Here is a 27,626-nt window from a genome sequence, read left to right as displayed (position 1 = left end):
CATGACTTTCTCAGGGGCAAGCCTCACTTCCAGAAATGTCCCAAAACACTCAGCCACCGAGCACCAACATTTGAAGGGAATCCAAAATGGCCCACAAGCAATTGCAGAGATTTGAAATGCGTTATGCTCCCACGTGCGCACCGGGCACACTGGGCCTCCGGGCCTCTGTGTGCACTCACAGGGACACTGGCTCTGGAGGGACAGTTGAGGGACAGTTGAGGGTCAGTGCTGTTGCTAGGCTACAAGTGTTCTGGACAAAACATTCCAAGCCGCTGAGCTTCGCAGCCAAGGTGTGGCAGCAAGACCTCTGTGGCTCTTCTGCAGCGCCAGCACTGAGATCGGGAGGTGGCAAGAGGCCAGGAGGGAAGTGAGCGGTGTCGGAAGGCGATAAGCCAGATGAAGAGGAGACTCGTTAAGTTCATGAGCTGGGTGGTCTCCAGCATCCATCAGAGAGAGTGCAGGGGTCGTGAGCACCCCGTGCCTGCATGTCATGTCCATAGGAGTGATACAGAGTTCCACAAAGCCGCATATTTAGGTGACAGGCATAAAGTGGAGGAGTTGCTGTCACATGAGAAAAATGTAGACAGCAGAGACAGGAGGAAAAGGTAACAGCAGTGGGGCAGAGCCAGGGGGGTCCTGGGAGGAGCTGCCAACTATGGCTGTAAGACATGAATTTTAAATTGCCTTCCCATGTCAGAGATGTTGAAGTGTGAGACAATGAGCATGTTAGAATCATTGAAATACAGTGTTCTCTCTCATCCTTGCAGCAACAAAGTAGATATACTATCATTTTACTTAATTGAAGTGCCTTTGTAAAATAGTAACAGTAACAATTATAATATTACCTAACAATTATTGAGCTGTTACTTTGTGCAAGGAACTTCCAGACACTTTGCATAGCTTTTCATTTAAGCATCACAGTGGCGTCCTGTAAGATAACTACTACTTCATGCCCATTTTGTTGATGAGGAAATTGAGACACAGACAGGCTAAGTGAGAGCTAATAAGTGACAGTGTTAAAGTAGAAGTCAGACCCAAGTTGAGCTGAACCTCAATGGCTTGCTCTTTCTATTCAAACAGGTAGTTCTTCCATTAATGTGGTGAGTAATAAGAGCTAATAAATATTGTTCTTTCCCCATAGAAAGAACTAAGATAAGAAGACTAAATTTTAGTTTTAAAGGGGTAGGAATAGCATGCTGTTGAATGTTTACAATTATGTGAGTAACTGTATCTTTGAACTAGTATGCTCTAATTCCCTAAACAGTCCTCTCATGTTTGCAGGACTGCCCTACACTTAGCCTGCACTAGCGGCCAGTCATCAGTGGTGGCTCTCCTTATCCAGTGGAAATGTGATCCTAATGCTCATGACAAGGAAGGCAAGACAGCGCTCATCAAGGTGTGTAGCAGCCAACCGTGTCCACGTGAGATGGATTTGATTTAATTACTTAGAATAAAAATTAATTTATCTGTTTTAAATATAAAGAACTGCTGGAACTTGAGGAATGTTAACTTGGAATGCCTAGCACTTATGGTCTGTTTCTTGGTGTGATACCAACAGGCTGTACAATGCCGGAAAGAAGCGTGTGTCACTATCCTGCTGAAACAGGGTGCTGACCCAAATCTTGAGGACGACTGTCAAAACACTGCTCTCCATTACGCTGCTTTGGCTGGAAATACATCAACTGCAGCAAAGCTGCTCCACTATAATGTGAATATCGAGGCGATAAACAAGGTATAGCTCAACTGACTCTATTTACAAGATATTTGAAATACAGGGTCTTTTCTAGCTACAGGTGTTTTATTTATAGTAATATGTATACTGAATACAATATATCAGGCCCTGTTATCATGGAAACAACTCCAAAACGAAGGCCAGAGGCTAGAGGTAGTGCCCACAGAAAGGGCAGAGCTCTGTCTCCCAGCCACACTTGTACCCCAGAAGGAACAACTTCCCATTAGGAAGTGCCTGGGAGTGGGTGGTAGGCTCAGAGCCTACAGAAGGTGAAGGCTTGTGGGGAGTGAAGTGATGGCAGGGGCGGGCTGCCTGCCTGGGGATGGGTGGGAGGAGGAAGGAACCCAGTACCCAGCAGGGGGAGCTGGGTGACTGCACCTGGGCAGGGGAGGCAGCAAGCCACAGGCCCTTAGCACCCCAGGATCCCAGGTTCTAGAATCTGGGCAAGTGAGGTCAGGTCATGTTTGACAGCCAGCAGGGGCATTCACTTGTTCTGGTGGCCACATGGCCCTCCACATACACCTTTACCTTGGGGTCTTCCATGCTCAGTCTGGTGTAGCTACCCTGCGGGGCTGTGGCTGTAGGTGGGGAGCAAGTGATGGTGAAGCTGGTCCTCCTGCTTTTTCTCCTGGTTCTCCCTTGAAGATTTTGATTGAATAAATATACTCAGGTCTAGACACAGGTATTTAGAAATACTTCCCTGAGATTCTGATACAACCCTTGGTTAAGGACTATTGAATGGATTCGTGTAATGCATGTAAATTCACAGATCTCAAAAATAAGACATCTCTGGAAGAGCCAGAGTTTGATAGATGCTGCTGCTTTCAGTGCTCTCCTTTGCAGCCGTGTTAGCCTTTTACCCGTCTCTCCCTCTGTGACTGAGGAGTTTATTGGCAATATTACTGGCAGTATCTATTGCCTTGAAGAATAGCTCCTTTTCCCTTCTAACCACTGATCATTCAGTGGCACTCAGACAGTCTTAGAAACTTGTTTGTGGTGAGTGATTCAACAAGTAGAGTTGGACCCTTTAAAGATTTTGCACCTTTTGTTCCCATCCAGGTCATTAGGTCAACAGGGTTTTTCTGATTGCAATAATAGGAAATCATGAGCCTTCTTTTGGTTAAAGCTGTGTGATGGACTCTTGCAATATATCTGTTAGATTCACTGAGCCCTAGCATAATCAAGATGACAGGCTTTTTTTTTAATGAAAGTCTAATTGATTTACAGTGTTGTGATAGTTTCTGGTGTACAGCAAAGTGATTCAGTTATATACATATATATATATTATTCAGTTGTGTATATACTTATTCAGTTATATATATGTTCTTATTCAGTTATATATATATTCTTATTCAGTTATATATTCTTATTCAGTTATATATACTTATTCAGTTACATATGTATATTCTTACTCATATATATATTCTTATTCAGTTATATATGTTATTCAGTTATACATATATTCTTATTCAGTTATATATATTCTTATCTAGTTATATGTATATGTTATTTTTATATATATCCTGAGTTATATATATATTCTTATTCAGTTACATACATATATTCTTATTCAGTATATTCTTATTCAGTTACATATTCTTATTCAGTTATATGTATATATTCTTATTCAGTTATATATATATATTCTTATTCACTTATGTATATATTCTTATTCAGTTACATATGTATATTCTTATTCAGTTATACTTATTCAGTTATATATACTTATTCAGTTATATATATGTTATTCAGTTATATATATATTCTTGTTTAGTTATAGATATATTCTTATTCGGTTATATATATATTCTTATTCAGTTATATATATTCTTATCCAGTTACATATATATATATTCTTATTCAGTTATACATATACTTATTCAGTTACATATATATTCTTATTCAGTTATATATTTATGTTATTCAGTTATATATATTCTTGTTCAGTTATATATATATTCTTAGTCAGATATACATATACACACACACACACACACATATATTCTTTTCCATTATGGTTTATTACAGGATATTAAGTATAGTTCCCTGTAGTATACACAGTAGGACCTTGTTTTTCATCTATTTTATATGTAGTAATTTGTATCTGCTAGTCCAAAACTGCTAATTTATTCCTCTCCCACCCCCTTTCCCCTTTGGTAACCATCAGTTTGTTTTCTATGTCTGTGAGTCTATTTCTGTTTTGTAGATAAGTTCATTTGTATCATAGGTTAGAGTCCACATATTAAGTGTTATCCTATGGGATTTGTCTTTCACTTTTTGACTTACCTCACTAAGTATGATAATCTCTAGGTCCTTCCATGTTGCTGCAAATGGCATTATTTCATTCTTTTTTTATGGCTGAGTTGTATTCCATTATATATAAGTACTACCATACAAGATGGCAGTTTTAAACATCAAGACCCATGACATTAGTAACAAATTGGAATTGTTTTAATAATTTAATTTTGGCCATCTCATGAACTAATTATCCATTTGATTAACAATTGGGGAGAATTAGATACAGGTAGATTTTAGTTTTAGTAGGCATTGGAAAAATTCTTGAAGTGGGTATTATGAGCCTTTTTAAGATGTATTTCTTTTACAGTATAGTTTTTTTAATTGAGGTATAGTCAATGTACTATATTATATGTTACATGTACACAGTTGAGTGTTTCACAGATTTTTAAGGGTTATGATCCACTTATGGTTATTATAAACTATTGGCTCTATTCCCCATGTTGTGCAATACATACTTGTACCTTGTTTTATGCCTGATTGTTTATACCTCTTAATCCTGAATCTTAATTATCCATTTGATTAACAGTCAGGGAGAATTCGGTACAGATTGACTATAGTTTTAGTAGGCATTGGAAAAATTCTTGAAGTGGGTATTATGAGTCTTAATCACAATTTTTATTACATGTTGGGGCCCAGTGTTTTTGTGTGTAAGACATATGATTCTAAAGAATGGCAAGGTTTTACATACAAATACTTGATTTATACCCAACTGTTTGAAAACACAGCAAACATAAAAACACAAGTGGGCTCTAGACTAAACATGGCCCTGGATATGTTCAGTTTGTCTCCACACAGTGAGTCAACATTTAAAATTTAGGAGAATTGTGCAGAAATCTACACTTCAGAACTTCTCCTAAAGAATCAAATCTGGTCCCCCTTGAGCCCAGGCTCCTGTGTGGTCTGCCCTGCAGAGGTGGCCCCTTCTCGGTTTGCTGTCCACACCTGGGACCTTCACTTACTTGGGCCACCTATGTTGCCTCTGTAAGCATTTGAATTTACAATTCCTGTTGTGTATTTTGATATATATTTCAAGATTTTAAAGACAGTCTATATTAATTTATAGTCTACTTCATATTTTATAATAATCCCTTAATAGTGGGATGGAATTTTTCAAATTAGAATTTATATGTTGGTTTAAGGAAAACTTTTTCTTTATATGCAAATAGTCATTCCCATTGGAATTTCTGCAAGCTTTATGAGATTAGTCATAGTTGTAATTGGATAGGTTATGCATGTTGCAGACAGTTTGGTATCTTTCTCCTCAGCATGGCTCCTTAAAAATGTAGTTGATTCAGTAGCTAAATGGTTCTCTCTGGAGCAGTGTTTAGAGTGTTGGGAGTAGTAGTTGAGCAGTAAGGTAACTAGAGAATGCCTGATACACGCTGCAATAGAAGCAAAGGTTCTTGGAACCAGCAATGTCTGAAGTGAGTTTCAGAGAATGACTTCACAGGGAAACTTTGGAAGAGATCAAGGAGGAACCTTTTACAGAGAAGGAGCACAGAGGGGTGAGGAGGCAGGGGCTACTTTTTATTTACTTTATAGTGTATGTTTAAGTTCAGAGACTTAAGTTTTTAAATTCAGTTTTGAAATGTATATGTAATTTTGTACATTGTCAACTGTTTTTACTATTTTACAGTATAACTTCACACCATTTTTACTCGCTGTCAGTGATAACAAAGAAGAAATGGTCAAATTTTTGATAGAGAATGGGGCAAATGTACATGCAGTCAACAAGTTGCAAAGGTACAATAGTTTGTTCTCTCTCTCTTTTTTTTTTTAGATCTTAATGTTGTTCTAGAGTAGTAACAGCCAATCAGAAAGATTAACTTAATAAGAAGAGGATTAACTTAGAATCAACACATCATCAGGTAGAAAAGCAATTATTCTGCCTGGGTGTCACAAAGAACAGTATGCAGCAGGATTCATCTTCCTTTATGATAGTGACTGATGTCATTTGCAACCTGATTTTTTGGTCATATGATCTTACAATAGTTCAGGGATTTCATTTTAGTTTTATTAGAATGGACTCTAATTTTAATTTACCTTATGAGACAGTGTTGAATTTCTTGATTCTTTTATAATTTGTTTTAACCTCTTCTTGGTATATATTTTTTTTCTTAAAAGATGCACATTAAACAAAGAGGAGTTTGTTTTGTCTTTTGGATGATTCTGCTTTAAATTACTTTCTTTGAAGGACACTGATGTTATTAGGTTATCACTAAGTGAGTATCACTAAGAGAGTAACTATTACCAGATACTGTGGGCTCATCAGTTTTTATCCTTTTTCATTTCTAGTACAGTTTGATGTTTTCATTTTTAATTGATAATGGTAGAAGGAAGAAAAATAGCTTTAATTATTGAATAAACATTCCTTTTATAGAAGACAAGTCATTAGTGGATGATAAAGAGGAAAGAGCTGGGCTTTGAGTCAGATGAGGTTGAATTCCTAGCTCTCCTGCTGATCAGGTGTGTTACCTGAGGGACTTGACTTATTACCAACCAATATGTTTCCTGACATGTAAAGGAGGGTCATAGTACATCCTTCAAGGGTGGTTGTGCCTAAGAAAGACCATACATAGACTATTCAGGTTAGTGCTGGGCACATGCTTCTCAGCGTGTTTAACTGCAGCAATTGATTATTGCCATTTTTATTCATATTACTGTTTTCAGCCTGCAAACAACTTCTCCTTACCTGATCTCTAGCTGAGTTTAAAGTATTATATTTCACAATAGGGAAGAAATGGGGGATCCTTTATTTAAAGCTTGCCTACTTCAGATAAGTGACCTCAGGGTCCTTTCTTGTCCTTCAGAAGACTTTAAATTAGCAACTTCTACTATGTGCTACCCAAGTAGGACAGGAGGCTTCTTTTTTGTCCCTCCATTTTGGCCTTGGATGTAATTTGCAAAGATGAGCACTTGAGCATATAAATGGTCAGTTCTCCAGGGGTGGGCAGGATATTAACTTGGTAAAATAGATCAAATTAACTGTTTAAGTTAAGCTAACTAAATTCCTAAGGGTGAAGTTGTCTCTTTTATTTTAGATCAGCACTGATGCTTGCTGTACATCATGACTCACCAGACATAGTCAAGCTGCTTCTTCAGAAGCATGTTAATATCGATTCTCAAGATTTCCTCGGATGGTCTGCTGAACGATATGCTTGTCGTAATGGTTTTAAACAGTAAGTGTTTACATTAAAATGCCAGTTATCTCTAAACTGAGGTTGGAAATGACCTAACTGTGACTTGTTATGTGACAGGTGAGAGTTCCTAGTTGGTAGCAGGCACTTTGGGGATGGCAGTGAGACCCTCCACATCATCAGCTGGAAACCAGCAAAAGGCCAGACTAGTGAGGTGGAGCAGTGGGCACAGGGTTCTTTATCTCAGGGTTTGTAAGACGTTTATCCTTAGGGTCCTGCTGTTCTCCATTTCATCCCAGTGTAACCCCTATGCATGGGGTACAAATAATGTCACATATCTGATTTTTCTAACTAGTTATTTGGGTCTTGAAATGTTTAGTAGAGCAGAAAATGCTGTATTTTCCTTTGGGGACTTTCTTCTATAATCTTCTTCTTGAATTTTCCAAGAACCTAAGGGATTCCCTGAGGCCACAGTGACAGTCCTCTCCCACAAGGCACTGGGGCAGGGTGAGGGCATGCTAATCATTCTCTTGTTTCCCTTGATTCTGTTGCTGCAGCATTGGTACTAAAACTGGTTTTAATAGGATCTCCTTGGCAGCTGAGTCTGGGGTCTGGATGTTGCTCTCAAAAGACCTTTAATAAAATTTTAAAAGAAGAAAAGGAAAAAGTAACTGGTCCTGCAGTCGGGTCGTGACTGACCTCTGCTCCCAGGATGCCTGTGCTGATCCAGTTTCCACAGTCTTCGTGGTGATCGACACGTAAACTTAAGCGTGACAGCTTGTTTAGTTCTCATACATATGCTTGTATGAGGTCATATATTTATAAATAAATGTAGCTACAAATTATATAGTAGCTGAGGTGCCCTGAATTATAAACCATGAAGAACAGCTAATCACCGTAATTTGTAACATTTTCTGAAAATTGCCACATTTGAATGTTACACCTAGGAAAGAAAACACACATTGGGTTTTATTTGGGATTCTCAAATAGTTCCAGCATTTAAGTTCAAGAAGAAATTATTCCATTCTTCCACTGTTTCTCTGAGCATCTGGGGGATACATTATCTCATTAAATCTTCATTATATTCTTACAAGTATTAATAACTAACTGCCTAAGAAGACAGTAAGATCCCAGTTTTATAAAGGAAGACTTTGAGCTGAAGAGAAGCAGCTTTTCCAGGAACAAATAGCTGTTGGTTATAGAGCTGGGACTTCTGAGTTCGAGATAGTTTCCATATGTCATGCTCAATCTAGTTAACTTACTGAGCTGTACTGCCCTCAGTTCATGACTACTTCACCTTTATTTTTCTTCTTTTTTAATAATACATGCTAAATTTAAAAGTTTGTAGATTATACAAATTTGAAGTTTATGGGACAATTGAAGTTTTGATATTACCTCTGATATTGTCTGAAATAATCTAAGAATGTAATATATTTGGTAATTGTTTTTCATATTAGTATTCAAGTAGTAATATTTATTTATCACTTTTTTTATACATAGCATTTACCAACTGATTGTCGGCTACAGAGATGGAAAGATACCTCAAAATAGCGACCTAGGACAGAGTTCTGGTAATAAGTTACTCTTGTTGGGCCTACCATAGATAAGGAAGTAAGACTGAGGAACTTTTGATAATGAAAGAGCAGTGAAAAAGCCTGTGTGTAAATTTCATGTGTGTTTTTATTTTTTCATTAATGTTTTCTTAATGGTCTAGTATTCAGAATTATTTAAGAAGTTAATTGTAGGTAGTTTAAAATCTGAGACAATATTGTCTGAAAAGAAATTCATTTATTTAATCATGGCCCCTGGAATCCCATAATATATGTTTGTGTAAATACAAAAAACAGGTTTTTAACTTTGTTATACATTTCCTGTAACATTATAACAAGTTGGCCTTATTACAGAACTGGATCATTAGTTTTTACAGCAAATGGATTACATTGGGTAAATGAATGCTAGTTATTGCATAGTGATTAGCCTCACTAAAAAGTGATTTTCTTTAAAACTGGGAGCTTGGCAATACCTTCCTGGTGCTATAAACAAATGGCCAACAATTAGAACAGCTGGGCCAGTGTGCAGCATACTAACAAGAGATTGTTTTTTAAAGGTACCTAGTGATAGGGCAGAAGTCAGGACAGCAGTGCCTTGTTGAGAAGCACCACTGGTTACTTTTCACATCATTACACCAACAAGCACTCTCTCTCACCAATTTCATTCCTCAGAAGTGCAAACAGAGTGCGACATGTTGCCTTCATGAGAGTCAGATGTTTTCTTCTCTTTTTTGGGGATAGTTGTCATGAAACTATGTTTTGTTGGAACAAGAATTTCTATTGCCATTAGTTAAAGGATTGTCATAATAAATACTCATATAGCACAACTCAGGACTCAACAAATTGTAATAAAGGCACAGAAGTGTTTCACATTAAAAAAAAAAAAAAAAGAAGACTGTGTTGCCTAGATGTGACCCCTAGCGTGCTGTTCGGTCTGAACTGTATGAGGGCACCTTTAACTTGGTAGACCTTGATCAAGCAAAGAACTTCTGTTGTAGGAAATACAAAGATAGAATAGACAGGGTTTTGGTCTTCAAGGTGCTCATAACACAACAGAGTTTTCCCTGGTTAATGTCTGTATTTTTTTAAAACAGGACTTTCAAAGAAAACATTCTTATCTGTTAATTCATGCCCTTAACAAATGACTATCAAGTGTCTTTTAGGTACTAAGCACCACTCTGACGTTACAGAATGCAAACAGGTCAAAAAGCACAGTTCCTGGCCTCCAGGAGCTTGTTACTGTCATCCTCATTTTTATGATTTGCTTTACTTTAGTCTGTGCTTACTGTGTCCCAGAGCCCACTAGGACTTTGTAACTGTCTTTATGTATTTTTTATTGGTATTTAACATGTGCCAAATACTTTAAGTTCATGGTGAGGAAAGAAGTTTTTAAAAAGTGGGTAGGATGTCAGCTAAGCCACGCAGAGCGAGTAGAAGTTTGCCAGGGAAGGAGGCAGAAGGGCAGTGTTTGGTGGGTGGAACATGTTTGAAGATTACATTTGGCAGAAAGGACAGTGGTGCAAAGGCTAACATGTGCCAGTGAACTTTGCAGGATCTGTGAGTTTCATTTTGTTGGTGCAAAAGGGATGCTGTAGGAATGGTTGGGAACGAGGTGACTCCCCAGCTCAGGCACGCTTCTGAAAGCCTTTCTAGTACTATACAAAGGAGGAGGTCTGCTGTAGACCTTGGGGAATTTGTCAGAATGCTTTCAGCTGCAAATAATACTGAGACCTAAGTAACTGGCTACAGCAACAGGAGTCAGGATTGTTTAGAAGGTTCGGTGATGTCATCAGGACCCCAGACGCTGTCTCTCCTTCAGCTGTGAGGCTGCTGGTGTTTGATGTCACCTTTCCTGGTCTGCTGATTAGCAGCAGCTCCAAGCATCATATTCTTACATGACCGTATCTGCAGGCAAGGAGGGCTGCTTCTCTCTGCATGTTTTCTGTTAACGAGGAAGAAAACAGAGACGCTTCCGGTAGACTTCCCTTAGCATCTTATTGGCTGGGCTACATCACATGCTCATTTCTAAACCAGCCACTGGGAAAGGAAATGTAGTTACTGTGATGACTGTAGAATAATCATTTCTCTTTTTGCAGCTAAGGAGCGTTTACCTTCTTCGCCTACTGGAGCAGAGAATATCCAAGAAAAGTTGCAATTGTCCAGCAAGGATGATGAAGAAATGGTTGTCGAGTTGGGACTCAGCAATGGAAGCCGCATGGATTCACTGAAGAATGTTGAGCAGAAGAGTATGAAGATTTGATTTGAGTCTTAGGGTTTCCTGTTATGATGTAAAGCAGGGATGAACAGGCTTTTTCTATAAAGGGCCAAAGAGTCAATATTTTAGGCCATGTGGTGTCTGTCACATCCACTCATGTCTGCCATTGCAGTGTGAAGGCAGCCCTAGACCACATGTGAGCGAATAGGGATGACTGTGCCCAGATAACATGAGGCTGACAAAGCCAAATGGCAGGGTGGGTTAGTCCCATGGGTGTCGTCCAGAAACACCACGCTATGTAAGTTTGACTTTGTCAGATTATGATACTGATTCTACTAATGATTGTCATTCTTTTGTGAGTCTCAGAAAGTTTGGTTGGGATTTTGGTCCTTGTAAACAGCAGTTCACTTCAAGATATCAAATTTGGATAAACACTTTTTTTTTTTATAAATATGAAGGAGGGAAAGTGGTTTTTATGCATTAATTACCTACCAGGAGTATACTCAGTATTCACTTAAGTGTGTAGTCTACAGGTGTGGTCCCAAAGGAATGCTTTTTAACAGAACATTGGTCTTATACACTTTTTATATTCTGTATTTTCATATTGCTGATATAAATCTATTTTACTTTTTTCTTTAATAGCAGATGTAGTGGTTGAGTTTTCACCGAGTGATGTCATCAGGTAGGATTTTATGGATTTTTAAAAATTACATGTTGACTGAGGGAACACAGAGAAAAGAAACAAGGCTTGTTGAGAGTCCTACTCTGGGTTAAACACCGTGTTATGTACTTGGCATTTGTTACCTCGAACAGTCACCACAACAGATTTGCAGAGTAGCTGTGCTGTTATAGCTTACTGTTAATTAGGCAGCTGTGGTTTAAGGAGGTTGACTAGCTGACTTCCATGGTTAACAAGTAGTTGACCTGTGACTTAACCATCAGGCAGCCTGGCTCCCAAATCTGCTTTCTTATCCCTCAGCATAGACTTTTGTGACTTTTGTTTGTTTAAAGAAATGAACTCACTGATTTTTGATGTGTATTTTTGCTCCAAAGTATTTCACCCAAACATGATATTGAAGATTCACGGCCTCCATCGGATGATGACTTAGATGTTGCTCCCAAGGTAAAGTGTTTTCTTGTGAAATTAATTTTTCTGCTCTGAATTTAGTTTTTCGTAGTATTTACTCTTAAAATTTAGCAATGGTCTGCCTATAATTGTTTTACAATTGTATTAGAAAGTTGGTCAGAGTAAAGCATTTTATAAAAATATGGCAGGTTGAATTTTTTCTTTTTTTTACTTTTGTAAATACTGAATATGAGGCTGAAGCAAAATGGACTAGAAAATAGATCGTGACAGGAAAATTGTACTGTTAAAAGATTTCCCACAACAGAGGAAGTGTGAAGCTTGGCCAAGGATAAGGATTCTTTGACTTTTAAACCACACTAATAGCACTTGTATAATACTCGTGCCTCAGGGACATCTTCAGTGCACACAGCTACTTACTGTGATAATCATGAACTCTTCCTTTGGGCCTTTCAGTTCCAAAACTGTGTAACATGTGTCTTTTTTTCCCCCTTGGACACTTTTTATTTTGGTATCAGAGAGTTTTAAGGAAAGAGGGTTTTTTGTTTGTTTGTTTTTACTTTATTTCTATCTCTGGTTCTGCATTAAGACTAAAATAATAATTGAAATTCTAGAAATTTAGAAATTAAAATTCTGTTTCTCAAATTCCATATTATAAAGAGATTCCTCTGTGTTTTCTAAATTATCCCATTACGAGTATATTCAAAACTCTGCATCTAACTGAAGAATGTTTTCCCTGAAATAACAGCCAGCTTTAAAAGTAGACTCTTAATAACAACCATATGATGAAACCTATTTCAGAATTCTTTTGTATTATAGTTTTTAAAAGTATGTACAGTCCTCGTGTCCCATTCTAAAATTTCAAGTTTCAGATATTTTGTAGTATAGTTATTTCCATATTCATTTTATAGCGCCTGCATCAGTATACACCGCTAGAGATTAGGGAACGTAATTGTGCATTTCCTGGAGCACCTAGAATAAGGTCTTTAATGTAAGAAGCATTTTAGTATTTTTTGAATGTGAATGCATGAAGAGACATGGAATTCTGCATCATGCTGCAGGTAATATAACATGCACACTCTAACATAATGAAATCTATTTGATGATACAGGTAATATAATATGCATACTATGTCATAGTGAAATCTATTTGAATTCTAAAAATATGACTTAAATTTCTATTCCCTTTGTTTTAGGTTGTAAAAGTTCAGTTGTTATGAGAGGAAATATGTCATAAATGCTGAGGAAATAGATAAGAAGTATATGATAAATAGGAAAAGGTTACAGTCTGTTTTTCAGTATCCACCAACTGTGAGCTTAGAATTTGAGATGAAAACTTTTTAACCTTTTAGCCCCCTCTCATGTTCCATTAAATATATCTTTTCAAGCTATATATTATCCTTAGAATCCTGATTACCAGTTCTTTGTCTAGATGGAAAGCTGATGTGTTAGGAACTTTCTAAAATCTATTTTTCTCTCTCTCTAGTAATAATTTGCAGCGTTCAGGAAGTGAGAGATGACCATGTTCAATTGAGTGACTTACAGTGACAAAATTTAAGTCTTACTTATATTAGTATTTACCCACAAACAGTTGTAGAGTAATAAAGGTCAGTATTATTGGAGATATACTGTGAAAAAAGGCCTTTGTTGTATATATATGTTTTATATATCATATATTTTGATATTTTTATAAAATTTGCTGAAGAATAATATATATACTTGCATATATAATTTACATATTTTTATGTATATAATAAAAAGGTAAAACAGAGGCTTTCACTCATTGTATATCCCTAACAATACTGATACATCCTTGATCCATTATATATAAATGCTCTAATATATATATTTCTCCACATACCTTATTATATTTACATTTTCCTTTTTTTCTTGCCTTAAGTTTGTACTTGACTAGTCATGTCTCATTTTTTTCTTCCTCCTCCCCTCTTTTTTTAAATAATTTGCCCCAAACCTAGTATTTCTTTGCAGAAAACACTTCTTCAGTGTCTGTTCTTTCAGTCCATCTCACTCTGCCTCTGAACATATTTAGTGACAGCTTTCTGTTTACTGTGTGTGTGGCTTTCACTCATGAGTCACTGCCCCTCAGAATTACTTTTGTTTTTATTCCTTTTTCTTAGAAGTAGCTGAATTTGAACAATCATTTGTCTTTAGCTTTTTGGCGAATGGAATACAAGTAGCTTATACTGTTTGCTGTTCTAACTCATCCAAATAAGATACTGCTAAAAAGTAAACTCTCATATTTCCCCCATGAGAGATCATTCACACGTATATAAATCATGCAAGCACATTTCAAAATATAACAATTAATTTAACTTTCTTAATGTTAGTTTTTTCATAGGACTCTAAACTATCAGGGATAAGTTTTTGTTCTAGATGATTTTGGTCAAGAAAGTCATCTAGTGGATACCATAGTGTTTGTATAATAATCAATGAGGGGTAAAGAAAGTAACATTTTGGGACCCCTGAGGTCATCTCTCATAATCCTCACCCCATGAGAAGATGTAGGTTGGTAAATGACAGACCCAGGACTTGAATCCACATCCTGAATGACTCCAAAGCCAGTGCAGTCTCTGAACACAAAGAGCCCAGTCTTGAAAATATTTTTCCATCTTATTCCAAGTCTGAGTCAAGAAAGTATGGTTGTCAGTCATCTTCAAAACTTTATTTAAATGAAAATAAGTTAGATGAAAATGATAAACCAGACACTGAACATGTTTTTAACACAAATGAGGAGAGTTTTTGTAATGATAGAGAAAATGAAGTAAGGAACTGAGTTCCACTTAAAGTGAAAGAAGAACAAGAACTTGCTACAAAAAGAATACAAAAAAGGAACCAAAATACTCACTGGAAATCAGACATTGGACATACACCTCAGGCAAATGATCCAAAAGCCTTTTTGGTTTGTGGCTTGCCCACTCCAGTGAGATGAAACACATGATTCAAATAAAAAGTCACTATATGTCTGCTGTTTCAAATACTTACAAGAAAACCAAACCAATGCAAGACCAGCTCCAGAAGCCATTGCTTGCAGATAACTGCAGTGCTAGTAACTCTAAAAACACGGACCCTGAATTAGGAAATGTGATTTCTTCTCCATCAAATGGTAACAGAACATACAAAGTATATCTAAAAGAGTCACACCAAGGAATACAAAGGTTTAAAAATGAGGTAGGCATGTTACAAGTAGAATTCCTGGCTTTGGAAAAAGAAAATTCAGCTTCAGAAAGAGGTAGAGGTTCCTTTGCTGCTACTCTGCTTTTTCTCTTTATCAATAATCTCTTCCATTCTGATCCATATTTGATCTGATTTTCCACTTATGAAAATAGCCTATGTATAAAATGGGGTCATCTAAATATGTAATCATGTAGAAATGGACTATTTCTGCCATCTAAATAACAGGAACTCAGGGAAGTATTTTCCTGGGTTTTGTTCCTTAATCAACCTAAGTCTCTGTGCCAGTCTTTCGTATGAAGTGGGAAAGTAATTCAGCTGTGCGCCACCTGACCTTCTGAGCCAGAATAAACAAAATTGAAATGGCTTAGGAAATATAATAAGCTCAAGGGTTTTCACTTGTTTTAATCTGTTGGCTTAAGTGTAAGTTGCACTTCCATAGAACGGGAAGGAAGCAGTGATTGAGAGAAGGGACATAAGCACACGGTCTCACTAAACTGATCCTGTATTGTGCATTAGTGAGTGTGGGCTTATCTGTCTTACTGATCACTGGACACTTAGAATTCCATCATGGCCGCTTTGAGATATTCTTAGAAACAAATACATGTGCTCCCACATATTCTTGAATCACCACTTTCGGGTGTTTCTGTTGAGGAAGACACTTACATTATATTATTTAATAAAATGTAGTAAGTTTTGACATGTATGATTTTATCATATAGGTAGTATGAACCCTCAGCAAAAAAAATTCAGTATTTATCTCCAAAGGAGAAAACTTGAGTTTTGAGATGCACTGAATGATTTTTTTTTTACTTCTAGTAATAGATTTTTAAAATGTGTGTGTTCTTTTGTGTGAGGTGCAGAGTGTTAAAGATAGAAATCTGAAGGTGTTCTCCTTTAATAGAAAAACGAGATGAGCCCTGCCCCCAACTTTGCCAAAGTCACACTTTTAACTTATCTGATCAATTTGATTAATTTATTTGGTAGTTTATTAGATTCAGTGTTATAGAATTGTATCATCTTTTCTGACACTAAAATGCTGGGGAATACTGCTTTAGGGAATTTGGACAAATCACTTAACCTTTCTTGGTTGTGTTCCCATTATCAGTAAACAGGGGCTAAAGTAGATCACTCATTACTCCTATGCCGTCTAGCTATAAAATGGTCATGGTTATTGAATGTGAAACTGGGAAGCATTATTCCTTCTGCAGAATTCCACACTTACTGGGAATTCATCAGTTTCACTCTGCTCCTTTTGGTAAACTTGGGTTTATATATTTTATTAAACACCACTTTTTGATACCCCAGGATCCAAACGAAACAAGAATCATAAAAATTAGTGGGGAAAGGATAGCTTTAGCACAGAAAGAAGAATGTTTCCTGTCTGTTACTGAAGCACCAAGGTGTGACATCCTCTAAATCTGGCTGTTTAATACAAAATCTAGGTGGTAAAGACAGAAGTGAGCAAATTTTATGCCTTTGTCTTTCTATTTCTCTGTCTCTGCCATTCACATGAAGAAGAGTGGATATAAGAGCACAACATTCAGAAAGTCCTTTTTGAAATTTTGGAAATTTCGTTTCTTTTCCTCAAACAGAAAGAAGCAGAATTTACAAACATTTCAATGACTTGAAATGATAAAAATTAAAATAAGCACAAAAATATTTTAATCAATTGAAATCAGGGCAAACTCTGAGTCAAATGATAAAATGAATGAAAACAAAGTGTTTATAATGAATAAAGCAATAATTACCCTTTGTATCAAACTTTCATTAAAGGTTGAAGAAGAAGAGAACAGGAGCAAAAGTGAACTGAAAGGATCAGAAACCATGCGTGATGGCAGCTATCATAAAGGATTAACTCGGCAGAGGAAGAGGGGAAAAACTGATGACCAGCAGTTTCCTGCTCTGCAGAAAGGAGATTCTGATAGGTAAGCCTAGATCAGTATTCAGCAGTAGGTAATTACTATTTTCCTAGATATTGTTCAGAATTTCTTTCCTGACTCATCTCTCTACTTGCTTCCATGTATTTTGTACTCTTCTTTCCAGGTTCCTAGGACACACCTAAATGCCATGTGCCTAATCTTTGTGCTCACATTCTGATCTCTTAAGTAGAATAATTTCCTCATGTCTCTTTTGCTCATGACCTCCTGTTTATTTCCCTCTTCTGTAAAGCCGTCCTTATGCTCACTTTACTTTCCATATGTCAGCTCTTGCATATCACATTTTATCATAATTGTATATCTGTCTTTGAAGCAAGAATTTGTGTTTCCTTGCATATAGTTGGCACTTGATAACCATTTTGTGAATTAATAAATGATTGAAGATGGGTAAGGGTTGGAATTTTACAAAAAATTTTTTTATTTATCAGTAGAATTATTTTTTAAAAATCGGCTTTTTTTATGGATTGTTTTAAAGTAGCTGTCTTGGCTTGCATATGAAGAAAGTAAACAAGAGTGAAAGTGGAAAATGGACATTAAAAGCGTCTGTGACTTCACGTGTATTTGCGAAGACTGCCTCACTGGCTGGTGGTCTCCTACACATGAATGACAGCAGCAGTTTAAGTGAAAGAGGTCAAGGTGGTGGCAGGTAAAATCCACAGATTATTTCTAGGTGAAGACGTATTAGCAGTGATTACCTGCTCTGGAAATAGAACAGCAGCATATAGTGCAAAGGCCAAGGCAAGAGAATTCTCAGCTGTATCGGAGGAACACTGGCGAAAGGTTAAGATGATGACAAGTGCCTTTGACCAGAAGTAGTTTCAATAATACGTCCCCATGGAAGCCGGGCTGTAGTGAGTGAGCGTGAACAGCCCTTCAGAGGACATTCCCTGGGAAGGCAGGAGAGGACTGGGCGATAACTGAAGGGGAACGTGGGGCTTGTGGGGGTTCCGTTTCTATTTTTAATGATGAGATGGTAGTTTGTAGAGCATGTCTGTATGCTGTTGGATGTGATTCCATAGAAGACGTGTTTTTCAATTTAATCTTGTTTGCATTTCTGATATTAGAAAGTGTATTGATTGTACTGTGTTATCTTTAAAATATTGTAGTAAACTATTCATGTATGGTTTTGTTGTAAGGGCTTATTCATTAGTTCTGAAGTGTAATATTCTTACACAATTGAATATGCAGATAATGACTTTAAAGTTACACCATTGTCCATAGGTTTTTAAAAATTGTATACTCATTGTAACTATACAAACACTTAGGCCCTACTGAATAGGGTTTAATCATTCCTTGATTCTAGATTTTATAGTGTCCTTGACAGTATCATCATGACTGGCTATGGTTTTGTATGCTATTGTAAAATATCAGATTATATTAACTTAATATTTGTTTAGATCCTAGGAAGAAGGGGAAGATTTTGTTTATGTACAATAGAATAATAAACTATTAACAATCTATCACAGATGGTTACTTTTGGATTACTAAGTTCTAAATTTAAAAAGCAGTCATGCTCCATAAAGACATGTCAAATGCATGAACAAAGAGCTGAATGGATAATGAATGTCCGCTGATTAATGTCTTTAGCAAAAGCAAATCTTTATTAAAAGTAGATTTCCAGGATTGCCTAGGTCTGAAGTCGTTTTAGTTTTAAAAAATAGGTGTTAAGATTCAGAAATTATTATTATTTTAACATTTTTTATTGAGTCATAGTTGTTTAGCAATGTTGTGTCAAATTCCAGTGTAGAGCACAATTTTTCAGTTATACATGAACATACATATATTCATTGTCACTTTTTTTTTCTGTGAGCTACCATAAGATCCTACATATATTTCCCTGTGCTATACAGTATAATCTTCTTTATCTATTCTACATTTTGAAACCCCAGTCTGTCCCTTCCCACCTTCTGCCCCCTTGGAAACCACAAGTTTGTATTCTATGTCTATAAGTCTGTTTCTGTTTTGTATTTCTGTTTTGTTTTGTTTTTGTTTTTAGATTCCACATATGAGTGATCTCATATGGTTTTCTTCTTTCTCTTTCTGGCTTACTTCACTTAGAATGACATTCTCCGGGAGCATCCATGTTGCTGCAAATGGCGTTATGTTGTTGGTTTTTATGTCTGAATAGTATTCCATTGTATAAATATACCACCTCTTCTTTATCCAGTCATCTGCTGATAGACATTTAGACTGTTTCCATGCCTTGGCTATTGTAAATAGTGCGGCTATGAAAATTGGGGTACAGGTGTCATTTTGAAGTAGGGTTCCTTCTGGACATATGCCCCAGAAATTGTTATTTGTAATTATACCTAGACATAGAATAATAATAGAGATTCATTTGCTACATTAGTTAAAATATTTAAAAATAAATATTACTTTCTTAGCATATTGTGAAATGCAAGTATTGAAGCCAGATTGCCTGGATTGGAATTCTGGGCAGACATAGGGGCTTCGACAACTGACTTAGCCTTTCTGTGCCACAGTTTCTTCCTGGGTAAAGTACCTAATGTATTATTGCCTCCCAGGATTTTTGTGAGGCTTAAAATGTCTTTAAGACATGTAAAGTGCTGGTAGTAATGCATAGCAGTTGCATACTAAGTCCTCAAAAAAGCTAGTATCATGGTTATTAGAAAAGGGTTTCTTTCATATAAGGACTTAAGTAATACTTTCCAAATAGGTTTTATTGCCATAAAAGCCAGTTTTTATTGAAAAAGACAACAACAAGAAAATCCTGGTGTATTTTTTCCTATCAAATAATACATGTAATGTTATGTTCTTCCTTTTCCTTTGCTTGTCCACTTGATCTAAATTTAATACTGTTAATAATATTATTGATATGATTTCTTTGTCCTTTAATGTTACTGTTTCAATTTTTTGTTTAATCCCTTTTATTGAAAATTAATTATGAATGCAAAGATTTTATATAAAAATAATAGATTCACATATTTCTTGTATTTTCAATATTTAGTGTTTGGCTCAAATGAATTGCTTTTTTGTTTTTACAGGTCTTCAAAGAAAATGTCTACTAAAAAGGACAAGGTATAGTAAAATATTAATTATAAAAATATTTTCCTGTAGTAAAAAAAATTATAAAACATAGAGTGGAAAAACAGAAAATTCTCCTTTGTTGTAGAGACATTTACTTAAAAATAATTTAGAAACACTATTGATAAAGTTAAACTTTTGACAAAAATCAGTTCTTTCGAGAAGTGTCTGTGTTTTTGCTCTCATAAAAAGATGGATATTTATCACCTCTGTACACTGAGCATATTTTCTAACTATGTTGGAGACACTGTGAAATAGCATTATGTATTTGTAGGTCAAAGAGAAGATTAATTCTGTGGATGGCCTTGATGACTTAACTCTGTCACTGGAGACAGCTTCCGAGGATCGCGAGTCACTTTACCCTAACTGTAAGAATACCCTGAGGCTAATCGAACAACTTGGCCCGGAGAGTAAAGGTAGGACCCCCGTGTGACCACACAGCCTTTTTAAGTGTCTCGTGGTAGCATGTGCGCACCTAGTGCTGCCCCAGGGAGAACGGCTACGTTACAGCCCACTGCATCTCAGAAACCTGCTCTGTGTTAAAGCAGAATCAGACGAGTTGTGCGCTGCTAGCCAGAGGCTGTGCCCGTTTCCACTCCCTGTGCTTTCTGTTGACTCTGCTGCTCCTACGCCTTCACCCAAGGTCAGGTTATCACTACTTCCCTCCTAGAACACTGAAATCACCTCAGGACTTTCTTCTCCACCGCTCCAGCTCCTGGAACCTTAGTCTACACTGCAAAAATGATTACTAGATAGTTTTTAAAATTCGGGTCTTTGTTACCTCCTTGCCTAAAATCCAGCTCCTGCTTCTCATACCTCCGTGGTTAAAGGCCACAGTCCTCTGGCTTCCTCTTGTTTCCTTTTATTACCCTTCTTTCCTTTTTTTACCCTTCTTTCCACATGAATTTTAGAATCAGCTTGTCAATGTAAAAAAAATAAAAAGTCAGCTAGTGTCCTGGAAATTAGATGTACATTATGTTGAATCTGTAGATTAATTTGGGGAGAATTGACTTCTTAACAATATGAAATTTTTAACCCCGAACAAAGTTTATTTCTCCATTTATGTGTCTTCCTTGATTTTCTCAGTCATATTTCAAGAGTTTTTAGTGTCTGGGTCTTTCCATCTTTTATGTTTACCTGTATTTCTTATTTTTCAGTGTGGTTGTAAGTAGTGTATTTTTATTTATTTGTTTGTTTTAAAATAATTTAAATTTTAGTTTCTGATGATAGAAATACAGTTGATTTCTGTATGCTGACTCTGTGCCCTCCAACCTGACTGAACTAATTTATTAGTTCTAGTAGCCTTTTTATGGATTCTCTCAGGTTTTCTACGTAACCAAAAGTGGTCACGCTTTTTCTTCTTTAAACTACTGTGTTACTAAAGATAGTTCACATTTAAGACTTGCACCCAATAATTACATTCGCTGTCACAGCTGATCAGCTCTGTCACTGTTGCAACCAGAGTAGCCATAGACAATACACAAGTTAATGGATGTGGCTGTATTTCAGTAAAAGTTTATTTACCAAAGCAAGCATCCCAGCCCACAGGTTGGAGTTAGCTGACTCGCTCCATGTAATTATATTTCCCTCTGATTAGCAGACAGTTTTACCTCTTCATTTCCCATCTAGATGTCTTTTCATTCTTTATTTTGCCTGATTGCACTGGCTCCAGTATAGTGCTGAATAGAAGGAGTAAGAGAAGCCATTCCTGTCCGGTTCCTCAACTTCTGGGAAAAGCATTCCGTTTTTCACCATTGCATATGGTGTCAGCTGTAGGCTTAGCACGGATCTTTGTCATAGTGAAGACATTCCCTTGGTTCCTAGTTTGCTGGAAGTTTTTATCAGGAATAGATGTTGAGGTTTGGCAAGTGCCTCTTTTTATCCACTGACATGATCATGTGGTTTCTTTTTAGTTTGTTAATGTGATGAATAACATTGATTTTTACATGTTAAAACAGCCCTGCATTCTTGGGAAACACCCCACTTGGCCATGATGAATTACTCTGTATTGTTGGATTTAATTTGCTAATGTTTTGTTTAGAATTTTTACCTCCATTTTCATGACATTAGTTTTCTTTCTTGTAATATCTTTGGTTTTGGATTCAGGGTAGTGTTAGTTTTATAGAATGAGGACATATTTGTTCCTCTTCATTTTTTGAGGAGAATTTGTATAGAATTGGTATTAAATTTTCCTAAAATATTTCATACAATTCACCAGTGTAACCATTGGGACTGGAATTTTCTTTGTCTTAAGGTCTTTAAATAGGACTTTTGTTTTGGATTTTAAGATATAGGGCTTTTTAGCTTATTTGTTCTTTCTTAATTTAGCTTCTGTAATTTCTCTCTTTCAAGGAATTTTACCCACTTCATCTGAATTGTCAAATTTATTTGCATAATGTTCATAATATTACTTTGTCATTCTTTTAATATCTGCAGAGTTTAGAAGAATGTCTTCCATGTTATAGATGCTCAATATCCTTTTGTTCAATGTATGAATGAATGAATGTGAAAATGCACAGTCCTTTATACACAAAAATTATTCATATATTTTGTTTCTATTTTTGTTTTCTTCCTAATGTAGATTCTGATAGGTTATTGAAAATTCAGGATCCAGTTCATTCACTCAGATCAATACAACTTGAAAAATCTGATGGTGAACTACTTAGAGGAAAAATTAAAAAAATGGAAAGTAAGATGAACCGGCTACAAACAGAGCTGTTGAAAACAAGAGAAGCAAAATCACAGTTAAAACGTCAAAATGTGGATTGGGGACAAGAGCTCTGCAGCATGAGGTACTGACTTTCTTGGTTTTAAAGACATCTGAACTCCTTATATTTACTTTAATACTGTAGGTATGTAGGAGAAGTCTTACAATAGCTAACTTACCTTTTGGGATTTTACAGGGGAGATAATTTCATTAATATTGTGGAATATGAGACTCTTGGAAATAACACAGCGATATATATATATATATATATATATCTCCTCATTCAATATTTCTTTAAAAAAAGTCTTTGATCCTTATCTCTCAATTGTCCTCCAGAAAGTTTATATTACTTTACATTCCCACTTGCAGAATTATGAAATGACCATTTTTCTCAAGGCAGAAACTTTATAAAAAAATTTATACAGTTTGATTCTTAACATATGAATGGATGGACTAAAAAGTAAAATGGAAAGTGATTACTGGTTAGTTTATTTAGCATCTCTCTCATGCAGAGATAAGATTAGTTCAAAGGCCTATGCTGAAAGCACGGATTACTCTTCATTTTTTAATTACTTAATATGGATCCTCCCTTGTACCAAAAGGGATTTAAAAATGATTTACTAAATAAATAATATTCAACAAGTTACATTCAAAGTGTTTCAAAGGAAGAAACATAAAGTGTAGGGCATCAGCTAGTACACTCCCCAGCCTGGCCTTGGATTATGCTAGTTAGCCGATCTGTGTTCTGGAAAAGACACCTGCGGATGTTATCTTCCACTGGAGATCATGTAGGAGTCCCTGTAATACTTCATGAAGCTGAAATTTTATCTCATGAACTTACAAACTTGTTTCTAAATAGCAACTTCTCTTTTAACTAGTAACTTAATTCTCTGTCTTAATGAAGGAGTAATTTATGACTATGTGATGAAAAAAGGGTAATTTTCAATTCAAACCTTACTGAATAATTGCAAAATTTCTTTCCTACACTATTCACCAGAAGTTCTCTTGACTGAAACTCAGTAGCATCATGTCTTTTCATTGCTACTTTTCAAATATATATATATATATATATAGATCTCTCTTTATGAAGAGATTGAAGTGAGGAATTTAAAATGTGAGACTTAGAAATGAAAAAAAAATTGAGAACATAGAAATTCCATTAGGGTAATAAATCAGCATGTTTAAAGAAATTTATGATCAGGCAGATCATAAAGTGAACTTTTTATTTTCTAACAAAATAAATTTTAAGGTAAGCATATTTCACTGCAGATTCACATCAAAACAAGAAACAAAGAAGAAGAAAAATGCTTATATATTATATGATAAAAGTAATGATGAATTAAAAAGAAAAAAGAAAGAATACAATGAGCAAGTTTACCTGAAACAACTTGAAAGCACTGCCCGAGCACTAGAATGCAAACTGAAGAGCGTAAAGAATAAACCAAATCAGGTAAATTATTAGTCTTAGGTGAAAATTTCATATCTGTAACACTGTTTCATCAATATTATTTATAATAATCTTTTGAATTACTCTATATTTTCATTTAAAACAAATAAAATTTATCTCATCCTAAATATGAGCTATGACATTTAGAGCTTAACTTACTAATTTCTTGGTGTTCTTGGCATCTAATAGATGCTCTGTGTCTTCTGAATGAAGGAATGGAAGTTAAATTGAGCTTAATCATTAAGATAAGGATTGAGGGTTTTGGTCCATTCAACAAAGTAACAAGTCTTTTAATTCAAATCCATGTGTTAATTTTGGCTTTTTGAAGTTAAAATCCCAGCTAAATGCCTTGAGACTGTGATGGAACTGGTTAAGTGCCTTACAAAGAAATTTTCTTTCACTGGGATTTCAAAATTTGTAGATACTGACAGGCATATGCAGAATAGATACACAAAACTATACTATATATAGCACAGGGAAATATATCCAAGATCTTGTGGTAGCTCACAACAACAAAAAGTCACAATGAATATATATATATGTTCATGTACAACTGAAAAATTGTGTTCTACACTGGAATTTGACACAGCATTGTAAAATGACTATAACTCAATTTATATAGTGTTAAAAAAAAGTTTTCTTTCATGAAACTACATTTGTTCTGCGATAAATTTAGCTGTCATATATATTAGAATTTGAGTTATTTATGTGTGATAAAGATCACTGTGCTTAAAAAGGCTACTTCTTTTTAACAGTTTTTAAAAATTTTTTTTAAAGATTCCCCTCCTAAGCTTTTTTTTTACTTTTTTTCATGGTATAAAACCCAAAACCTAATGAAATAATGTCTCCAGGTTTTAGAAGAGCAAAATGACACTCAGAGACAACTTTCTCGAGCGCAGAATGCCAGAGTAATACAAGATGAAATCCTGGCCCATCAACTTTCCCAACAAAAGGAGGCTGAAAAGGCTAATAAGAAAATGAATGCTGAGGTATTTTCTTTAGTCATTTTCAAACGTGTGTGTATGAATTTGTATATTTATGTAGTGTAAAAACCAATACTATAGGTGCAGAAAGTATAGAGAGTTTTAAAAGCCTATATATGTAAATATATTTTCTGGGGGTTTCATTTCTGGTCCATTGGATAAAGCAACATTTTGAATTCAAATCCATTTGCCGGCAACAGTGACGTAGTGACATTCACAATGGCCTCATCCAAGGAGAGGCTGTTCATATTTCCCATAGGAATTGATGAACTTCCCATTATCTCAAAACTGTTGCTACTAACAGCAGGCAGTGTAGTTTCTGGCAGTGATCTCACTCCTTTGATAGATGAATGGAGAGGTTAGTTTATCTTTTCCACTGATGGTAAGGAGGAAAACGTCTAGCCAGTTCAGAAACCGTAGTTCAGCTGTCATTCTCCTACGTCTGATAAAAAGTAATGCTCTGCTCCATGTGGTATCCGATTTCAGTACAAGGAGCTTTCGAATATAGCGATAGATATGCCATAATCTATACTTAGTGATAATTTATTGATCAGTATTTTATTTTTAATAAAAAAGTTCACTGTATTTCCCTGCTATTTCATATCCATTACTGTTATAAACACCATGAAGAAGAAAGAAAAATTATTGCAGAAGCAAATAGTCTCCTGATTTTCTAAGAAGAGCTCTGTAAATTTGACCTTCTTTACCTTTAGTTTATTCACCATTAGGGAAACAGAAGGCTTCTCTTGTGTTTAGATATTTATCCTAGAGAAGTAGCTTTGGTTTGATGTAAGACTCAGAGAGTCAGAAGCCCTGGGGGAATCCCTGCAGCTTGCTTGTGTTTTTAACCCTTTATTCCTGAATTGTCACAGCTAAATGAGTTAGCTAATGTTTGTAGATGTGCTTAGTACAGTGATTAGATTTATCACTTATCCGTAGATGTAATTCTTATAACTCGCTCTAAAAATGTTAGAAAGGGAGAATATTTATGGAATATTCTCAGGAAAAAAATCTTTAGGAAATTTAACTTGTCCCAATATATACAGAGCTAAGGCTCTTACTTTGGGGGTAGCTGTAAAGGTTAGATGTCAGATATAATTTTTACGTGTAGTCAGATTTATTCATTTTTTATTTTAAGCCTTTTGGGTTTGTTGTATTTCAGAGAAAGAAAGGCCTTCCCAGTTCTGAGCTTCTTAAACATCCTTTTGTGGTTTCTTTTTTACTTTCATGGATTCACTGTCTTTAATTAAATTTTTGAACTTTTGGGGATTTCTGCTTGTTTAAAGTTTGAGATTTGCATCCACCTTAAGTTTTTCCAGTTGGATACCCAGTTATTGCAAACTTTTTGTTGTATAAACTTAGAGATTAGTCTTTAACGTCAAAGGAAACTATGATATGTCAGTTTATTGAGTACAGTCCAAAGAGTAAGAGATGAGGGGTTTCACTTACAGGACACAATGGATTTTGAGCTGTCTGACCCAAAAGATAACAGTGAGGTGCTTCCTCAGCAAATTTCTGAATCTGAAAGTCAATTCCGTGGCCAAGAAATTGAGCTCCATCCCAGGAGAGATGCTCTTAGACCAACGATGTTGGTATTAGAATGTGTGCATAGAGACCGAGGCCAAGCCCAGTGTTCAAACAAGGAAACTGAACCCTTGTCTCAAAGTAAACAAGGGAAAGTCAACAAATACATTGGAAAGCAGGCATTCTTGGAGGAGAAAATATGTGAACTAAAAAGTGAAAACATGTTGCTTCAACAGCAACTGGATGTTGCTCAAAATGAGGCCAGAAGTGAAAAGACAATACTTAACATCCCAGAGCCATTTCTGGATCACATGGGAAAACTTGAAGCCATGAGCAGACGAGTTCTGATGCTGGAGGAAGGAAACAAGGAGCTAATCAATGAATGCAGATTTTTAAAGGACAGACTGTATCAGTATGAAACTGACAGAACAGAAATGGAAGTAAGTACCCAGAAACAGAACTAATTTTCAGACTTCCTCAAAGAAAATTGAAAGTAGTATCTAATGAAAGCTAAATGTTGAAACTAGTTGGATATAAAAAATGTGTGGGCTGTAAATATATACACTGTAAAGCAACCTAAAAGCATATTTTGTATCCAGCAAACAAAAATTAGACCTGAGAGGTGCTTTACTTTGAGTAAAGATGCGTGTCACCTGAAATTTTAAGAGATTAAGCTATAAGTTGTTGATAGATACAGGCAGGTCTTATACTGCCCAAATCATTTTAATCTTTCTGTCACCACATTTTAGTATCATGATGAAGCAGATAAATGA

The 27,626-nt window shown here is 35.8% G+C and overlaps 1 protein-coding gene across 10 annotated transcripts in view; it reads left to right on the top strand.

Moving 5' to 3' along the window:
- Positions 1-27,626, top strand: part of LOC107035086 (ankyrin repeat domain-containing protein 26-like) — a 111,723-nt gene that overhangs the window by 67,367 nt on the left and 16,730 nt on the right. For 5 of the 10 annotated variants that reach the window (XM_072940883.1, XM_072940882.1, XM_072940881.1 and 2 more), the window contains 16 exons: positions 1,282-1,396; positions 1,559-1,732; positions 5,667-5,773; positions 7,072-7,209; positions 8,668-8,738; positions 10,814-10,963; positions 11,575-11,614; positions 11,986-12,055; positions 16,984-17,135; positions 17,623-17,793; positions 20,153-20,186; positions 20,467-20,608; positions 22,774-22,984; positions 24,169-24,349; positions 25,198-25,335; positions 26,781-27,293. In XM_072940883.1, coding sequence (XP_072796984.1) covers positions 1,282-1,396; positions 1,559-1,732; positions 5,667-5,773; positions 7,072-7,209; positions 8,668-8,738; positions 10,814-10,963; positions 11,575-11,614; positions 11,986-12,055; positions 16,984-17,135; positions 17,623-17,793; positions 20,153-20,186; positions 20,467-20,608; positions 22,774-22,984; positions 24,169-24,349; positions 25,198-25,335; positions 26,781-27,293 — 2,407 coding nt within the window. The remainder of the gene's footprint in view (positions 1-1,281; positions 1,397-1,558; positions 1,733-5,666; positions 5,774-7,071; positions 7,210-8,667; positions 8,739-10,813; positions 10,964-11,574; positions 11,615-11,985; positions 12,056-16,983; positions 17,136-17,622; positions 17,794-20,152; positions 20,187-20,466; positions 20,609-22,773; positions 22,985-24,168; positions 24,350-25,197; positions 25,336-26,780; positions 27,294-27,626) is intronic. The other 5 variants (XM_072940879.1, XM_072940878.1, XM_072940885.1 and 2 more) reach the window with 5 other exon arrangements.

Source organism: Vicugna pacos, chromosome 17 (genome assembly GCF_048564905.1).
Source record: "Vicugna pacos chromosome 17, VicPac4, whole genome shotgun sequence".
In the NCBI taxonomy this organism is placed as follows: domain Eukaryota; kingdom Metazoa; phylum Chordata; class Mammalia; order Artiodactyla; family Camelidae; genus Vicugna; species Vicugna pacos.
Note: the sequence above shows the minus strand (reverse complement) of the source record. Positions and strands in the feature narration are given on the sequence as shown.